The 7,717-nt window shown below is 42.3% G+C and overlaps 1 protein-coding gene across 1 annotated transcript; it reads right to left on the bottom strand.

Moving 5' to 3' along the window:
- Window positions 1–1,877: 1,877 nt before the first annotated feature.
- On the bottom strand, window positions 1,878–7,230 carry rbm7 (RNA binding motif protein 7). Its single transcript, XM_083772394.1, has 5 exons — window positions 7,037–7,230; window positions 6,337–6,499; window positions 4,693–4,753; window positions 4,128–4,221; window positions 1,878–2,901 (listed from the first exon to the last, which is right to left on the bottom strand). Exons 1-5 carry the CDS (start codon window positions 7,127–7,129, stop codon window positions 2,500–2,502), a joined length of 813 nt encoding a protein of 270 aa, XP_083628520.1. The 5' UTR covers window positions 7,130–7,230; the 3' UTR covers window positions 1,878–2,499.
- Window positions 7,231–7,717: the final 487 nt, after the last annotated feature.

Raw genomic sequence — 7,717 nt, 5'->3', positions numbered from 1 at the left:
GGTCTGCGCAGAAACGATTACCATCTCTTCCCAAGCAAGCACAGTCTGGGAGTAAATATAACTCGTTGGAGACCTCTCTCTATAGATTATAGTCGCCCTGGCCTGCAGTTCAAAGTGTGAAGGATTATTATTGCGGAGGAAATATGGGAGCTCTGCATAGAAAAGCTTGGGCTGTTTTGGAGGGGTTTGGTAGGCCTACTTGGTTGATCAAAGGTCGGGAGAAGATGAGAAGAGCAAGTTCCGCCGAGTAGCCCATTACCGCATGCGGATCACATTTTGAGGGGTGGCCGGCCGGGTGGGGTGACAGTAGGACGAGAAGGGGCCGGCCGGGTTGCTGGGCGGAGGCAGAGGTGTTTGGAACTTTGGATACGGCGCACCGCGATGAATCATGAACCCAACAACCTGAGTGCAAGGCTCCGGGAACGGAGAGAGCGGGTCTCTTGCCACTGAGCTGGTGCGCCTACTGTTAGAAGGAAGGGTGCCTGCCACTGCCTGGTGGTCACTGGTGCCTGGTGGATGTTCTTTTTTCTTTTTTTTGTAGCCTACACTCCGCTTCTATAAAAGTCCACAGCAGCAGCTACTGAGCGGGATTTCTAATCCGGCTGCTCCAGGGCTGGAGACGCCAAGCAGATCAATCAATTAAAACAGCTATGCACTGCCAGCGGGAGCGCATGCAATAACCGGGGTCTTCCAGTACCACACTACCAATGGCCCGCGACACAGAACACAGGATACTCTTCATTAGGGCGACTTCGGAGTATCAGGGTGGAATCTGACACTACAGGGTAGATTACAGGCAAGACAAAGAGCTTAGTGGAGAAGGGTGCAAATAAATGCACCTCTACTTTTGGAACCCGGGAGCTTTATTGGGGATATGCTGCATGTTGATACACCACGGGAGCTGTTGTTAGCGGCCTCTAAGCACTTTCGGGTGGGTAGATTATGACCTCAACGTGGACATTAAGAGATTTGGCCCGCAACTTCATTTCAAGCGCAGGCGACACGAGCACAGCCGCTAATTGTAACATATGGCAAGTCTCAAATTAAACGGGGACTGATTGGAGCTCACTCTAATACACAATCGTTTTTACTAATATCTTAAGTCAACTAAAACCTGCGCAAGTCTAAAACTGGCCCTCATAAGGCCCTAAAATTACCGTGGAGACCAAAAATACAAGAAAATACACATGTTTTGCCATGATACATAGTTAGAGTAGACCCAGAAGCCATGTATCGTAATTAATCAGTGGCTGCAACATTTGGATTGGCATTGTAAATGGAAATGTCACGTACAATAGCTGATCATATCATGGCCCAGTTATATTTATCATCTTAATTGATTCAATAAAGGGATGCATGTGGCGCCACCTGCAGATTACCAAACCCTGCTGTACAAGCATATTACTTACACACTGGTCATTTATAGTCGAGGCAGACATGCATAACTGCAAGTACCCTCAACATACAATATAGCTTACTTATAGTTGTCCCGACTCACATGCACGAGTTGTAAATAGAAACAATTTACCACAAAAGGGGCCTGCTATATGTCCAAAGGACTGTTCCACTGTAAGATGTGGAACGCATCAGTGTCACCTTAACCATTACTTAAAACTTTGTTATACAAATAGCAGATACAAGCTTGTAGATCTGCCATTATTGAAAAATCGTGGAAGTAATGCCATGAAAATATATTCTTTCACAGTAACATTTAAATCTTTGCTCCTATCCTTGACAGGTGTTAGGATTTAGAAGATTTGTAGAATCAGATAGTCAGGTCTTAATGAGTTAAAATAATGTTTTTTTCCCCTGTCACAAAGAGATCAGTAAACACAATCCAATGTCCAATGAAAGGATCTTTATATACACAAGACATGTTCAATTAAAAACGGATAGTTTTACAATTGTGTGGAGAAAAAAAAACTCTGTTCAGAAAACAAAATAAGTCTCAATGGTATCTCAAAACGGCCTATAAAAAATAAATTGTATCGGCCTAAACAGAAGGAATGTGCTTCAATATTGTTCTGCTGGTGCAATAGAGTATACATTTGTTTCTTCTCATTTTTGGTGGAAAAACTACACTACGGGCACCATTTTAAATTAAAAATCACCATAACATAGCTGGCCAACATCCTAAACACATTTCTTTCACAAACATTTGAATACTTTCAAAAAAATAAATAATTAAAATACAAAGAATCCTTTCAAAAACAGTGATATTTTTTATGCAGCCGGGTAGTCACTGCTTTCAGAACCAATCGTTTTTTTTTAACAATACATTGCCAGAAACTCACATTTGAATAATTCAAAACTAAAACCACTTTAAAAGCAAACAATGATGGCACGCTGGCATAGATTTGTGTATTTTTTAAATTGGTTGCATCATTTAAACAACCTTGAAAGTTTTTTTCCCCTACTTTCACTTTCCAGAACAAAGTACATGTTTATAAAAGAGAAAGGGCCCATTTTCAAAAAAATAAAAATAAATCTCATAATGCCTCAGTACCGTCGCCGTCTACTGTCTTGGTAGCTTCTGTTGTCACTTCGGTCATCGTTGTGGCGGCTGCTGCCTCTGTTACCCTGGTAATTGTTTCCGCCCTTGTTGTCATGGTAACCACCACCGCCATGACCGTGCTGGCGCCCGCCACCACCACCACCACCGGAGCCCTGCTCGTCGCCGTAGCGCTGGCCTCTGCTGTAGTGGCCACCACTCGTCTGGGATGAAGAATGTTGCCAAGAGTCGCCGCCGTCAGCTCCTCCACGTCCGTTACTGCTGCCACCACCGTAGCCTCCACCGGCAAACTGTTGCCTCTGCTGGGGCGCCGGTCCCAGCAGGCTCCCGTTCTGCTGCTGCAGCTGCTGCATTTGGGTCATCTGAATCTGCAACATTAAGTTGCTCATCTATAGATGGGAGAAAGGATGGGAACAAGACTTAAGAGACTATGGGCTCTAGTTTTTGAGGGTGGCCTGAGCCTCAACCACCCAGTGCAGCGTCGTCTCACACACTAGTGGGGGGGTATTGCCAAGATCCTTGCGATTGATACTCATCACGACAGAGTCCTAGACCTAGACCACTGGCCCGGACGGTTAGCTCAACAGTCTGTGGCACCTAGGCTGCCGAGTGCAGGTGTGCCGCGGGTTCGACTCCCAATCCCGAACGCCTTTGCCCTCTCTCCCCCCTTTCCTGTCTGGCTTACTGTTCCCCATCAATAAACGGCATAAAAAGCCCCAAAACTAATCTTAAAAGGAAAAAAAAAACACTTTTGATATTTTTATGTTTCCAAATCATCTTGAACAATAATAATGGGCCTATTATTAGAATTATTATTAATGGATAACATTGAAACAAAAAGCAAGGAAAAAAAATGTTTTAATGGATAAATGCAAAAGATAATCATATATATCGTAACCGTCAGTAAATCCACGACACACGCACAGCATGTCCTGCCGTTATTCATAATCATATGGTACATTACGATTATCGGCAAGGAATACGATGATTATTGCCATATCGATTAATTGAAACCACCCTTACCACACACATCACCACTGCGATTAGGAAGTATTCTGAATCATCTTTCCCTTTGCCTTGTTTCTACAGTACTTTCTTTTCTTATCCTTACATGCATGTTGTAACCTTAACTGCTGTGCCGCCTCTGTGCGACCGATTTCCATCTACCCTTTTCATCAGGGTAAAACAGCCTTGTAAGCAACATAGCGTTTAATTTCAGTCAGTCATCAGGCTTTCCGTGAATTACATTTCTGCAACATACTGTAAACGGCAATCAAATATTAAAACAACGTGAGGACAAGTAGTAGGCCGGGTGCCATAGATTCTCATTTGCACCCGCAGTAGGTCTACGGTTATCAATTAATTAGTCTTGCATAGCATCTCTGCCTATTGATACGTCCAGGAAAATCTACATTCAATGTATGGGCTACAACAGCAGAGAAACAAACCCACCGTCCCAATATGAAGGACTGCCATAACAAAGAATGAAACAAAGCCTTTAATTGTTGCTAATTAAAAAGGTGAACAATACGATGTATAAGCCTCAATATTAAGTCACAACCACAAACTGTTAACCACAAACTGCTGTGTCAGTAAGAATGGAGATATGAATTACCATGACTTGTTTTTGCATGCTATCAGGAGATCCAAACGATGATGATCTTTGCATTTGAGGGCTATAGGGTGGAGAATTCATCTGCCCTTGTGACCTGCAAGGAATTATTAAATTTTCATTATTATTAATTATGAGGAAACATTTATTATTATTAATTATGAGGAAACAGTGCAAGTTTCAAAAGCCTAATTTCCAAACACCAAGAATGCAAATATAAATCACAACTTAAAGTGTTGATGCTTGCACAAATTATAATAATTGCAACATAATTGCACAAAATTGGTGTCCGACTTGTCATCTCAAGAATTAAAAATAATTTGATACATCCGCCTTCTTATCCACATAATTTGTGAAAAACGATGGTAATTTTATGTCTCTGGCAAACACATTTCCAACTCTACCAATAATAGTCATCTATACAATCATTGATGTAAATGAGCAACCTTTTCACTTGTCACACCACGATAGCACTACACAAATTAAACATTTTAAGAGGCCCAAATAGATTCCCCCATTATATTTTAGATTACTTAGATTAGAATGTCTTTATACACTGAATTCTTACCACTGGCCATGTGGATTTGGAGTGTTTCCAGGGCTTGAAGTCTGAGAATTCACTGTGCTTCCTGTGATAAAATGTATAAAAAGAAAAGAAGTGTATATAAACAACCAATTCCACTAAATGTAACACTGTCATAGAGCAATGTTACTCAAATGGGGGTACATCTAGAGGCGCTCAGAAGTTAAGAAAGCCAGTCTTATAATGCATCGCATGATCATACAATACACGATCATACAACACGTTTGAAAAACATTTATGGCATTTATTTTGTCGTTTAAGCCCCCCCCCCCAAAAAAAATCTCAATTGAAAGTAGCCCCAGAATGCCTGTGATATTACAGACATTTCATGTATTGCATATACAGAGCCATAGATCACTCCTATGCCTGCCTCGGAAGCAGAATCATTTAAAGTAGTCTCAATTAATTGTTGCAACTTGAGTGTCAGATATTGTCCTCTAGTTTATTTATTAATTTTAAAGTTCTGGCAGAAAACATGCATTTAGTAAAATAACTCTACTTTTCCACAAGCTTACACGGACAACATTCTCTTCCCGCAATAGGGCCAGAAATTACTGCAGGACTGAACATATGATAACTTATTTTGGAGAGCACAAAGTCATATGGGGCACACAATTGACATGTGCGCTGTGATTGGTGCGGGGTAACCGGTCAAATTATGTGCCCCATACTCAACGTTTGTTTTCATATGGTCAGTCCAGTAGTCATTTCAGCTCTAGGTTGCTGGGCGACAGATAACACCGGAAATTAACCGAAGTGAAAAGTTTGCCTCCATCCACCTCAATGTAAACAGATTTACTAAACATAAGGGCCTGCACTGAAAAGACGTGTCAGTGGAGGAATAATTAATGAATCAATATCTAGCACGTCTAGCGTCTCCTAATTTTTAAGCCTCTCTCTCTCGAGACAGACAAATTGACCATGGTGCATTTGTCGACCATCTACATGGCCCTTTATTGGCCCTTGTTCGGTGAAGGGAAGCTGGCCAGGGAGGGTGATAATTGGCACTGCACGTAATCCTACGGGCTGGGGCGGCACCTGTCAGCAAGGGAGTGTTGGGCGGGAGGAGTAAGACAAAGGCTCTACGTTGTCCCAATGGGGGCTCCTCACTGGCAGGTGAGTCAGTCTCAGACTCAGAACAGCAGTGACAACATAGAAATGTTTGCAGGGAGGAATTAATTGTCATAACGACTACATTGGGGAGACAAGGGGGTTAAAAAAAAGAAATTTACTTTTTCAGTGCACTTGATAATGAGACATTGTCCTTTCTAATCCTCATTAGCCTACATCCAAATGTCACTACCTTTTGTGGAGTTTTTATTACACAATTGACCTACTCTGACCTTTTTGAATCCGGCACCTGGCAATTGACCCACAGTATGAAAAAAATAAAACCACCACTAATAAGAAACTAAAACTAAGTCACAAAAAATAAAAACTAACAAACCCGCTTTAAAAACGAATTAAAACTAACCGTTACTGTGTAAAGTAAACTATAATGACAAAATCCCAAACTATTTTAAACTTGATACTAGGGAATCAGGGATAGATCTAGCCCCAGTATGTTCCCTCAGCACTGAATGAGCGTATAGTGCTGAGGGAACATACTGGGGCTAGGATAGATCGTACCGTTCCGAGGTTGCACATGCATAGTTCTTCCAAAAAGCGTCATCCCATCCAGCAACTTCAGGGCGTAGGGCACAGAGTCCTCGTCTTTATACACAGCAAAGCCGAATGTTTTCTGTTTCCCATCTTGGTCTTTAGGGATTTTCGTTTTGGTGAGGGGTCCCGCCTGCAAGATAAGACACGCCGCGTCTAATGCATGGATTTGGAGTCACGATCGAGCTCTGCCCGTTTAAGATACCACACAAACACCAGATCAAGACCACCGCAGATGCATTTGCATCGATTTTGACATTTGTAAGACTCGATACAATCAATACATGCTATGATAGTCTTCTTGATCCAAGCCAAGGCTACATCGATCTGACGTATGGATGGACACATTGTGCCTGTAAGATAGAACACAAACGTTCTGTTGCGGATTCGCATAACAAGCCTGACAGCGAGCTAACGTTAGCTATGGTTGTTATGGCTTCCTCTTCGAACAAGCCTCAGAAGACTGGGACCATTAGTTAGTGCTTTACCACAGCGAATAGTATACACAAGAGTTAAAATAATAATAATGGCGTATGCGATGTTTATTCAAACTTGTCGCTGAAACAGACTCGTTTGTTGAGTAGCTTTCAATAATACCACCGACGTTAGCAGTTAGCTTAAGAGTTAGCCTAGCTGCGCTATCAGTGCGCTGGCCACAAAACGACGTCACCTGTAAAAACAGCTCGAATAAAAGTTCTTCCGTCACTCTCTGGTCGAGGTTTCTGATGAAGAGAGTTCGATTAGCCTCTTCTTCAATTCCCATCGTGACTAGTAGTGTCCTTCTACTCCTCGCAAGAGCTAAAAAGAAATGTAAACATGCAAGCAAATTTATACAGAGGGCCGCTACTATCGTAAAGTGGTGGCGTGTTGCCGTAAAGCGTAAACCATCTTCTTCTTCTTTTGGTTTAACGGCGGTTGCCATCCAACGTTTGGTGCATTACCGCCACCTACTGATCCAAATTATGATCAAACATAGTACTGCCATATCAAAAACGGCTAAAATAAAAAGTTAACAATGTCCACCCAAGGCACCCATTGTGATCCCACCCCATTCCCTATTCCATTCAGTTTTGCAGACCCTCATTCTGAACCACTGAGAAATCTTCCCTCAGCACACCGTCCAGGTCTTCGCCAGTGACATCCATCCACAGCACTCAAGAATCTTCTGGCTGCTACCAGCACCATCTTCATTCTTTCCGACTTCCTTGATATTTCGACAGCACAGTTTATCACCATGGCTATAAAAGCCAGGAATCAGGTTTTATCCATACAGATACCTGTAGATGCCATGTCCATTTCCCCTTCCCTCTTTTTCTGTCTCCCTCTTTTCATTGTGCTTCTCCATCGCCAC

The sequence above is a fragment of the Protomyctophum parallelum genome, assembly GCF_964188405.1.
Source record: "Protomyctophum parallelum genome assembly, chromosome: 9".
Lineage (NCBI taxonomy): Eukaryota > Metazoa > Chordata > Actinopteri > Myctophiformes > Myctophidae > Protomyctophum > Protomyctophum parallelum.
This window is presented reverse-complemented; position numbering and strand designations above follow the sequence as displayed.

Bases quoted from the DNA above. Each gene is read 5' to 3' on its own strand.
- rbm7 (XM_083772394.1), bottom strand. From the start codon at position 7,129: ATGGGAATTGAAGAAGAGGCTAATCGAACTCTCTTCATCAGAAACCTC. The intron at 6,500-7,036 runs GTGACGTCGTTT...CTTATCTTGCAG, and splicing joins TATTCGAGCTGTTTTTACAG to GCGGGACCCCTCACCAAAAC. The intron at 4,754-6,336 runs GTACGATCTATC...ATTTTATCACAG, and splicing joins GCATGTGCAACCTCGGAACG to GAAGCACAGTGAATTCTCAG.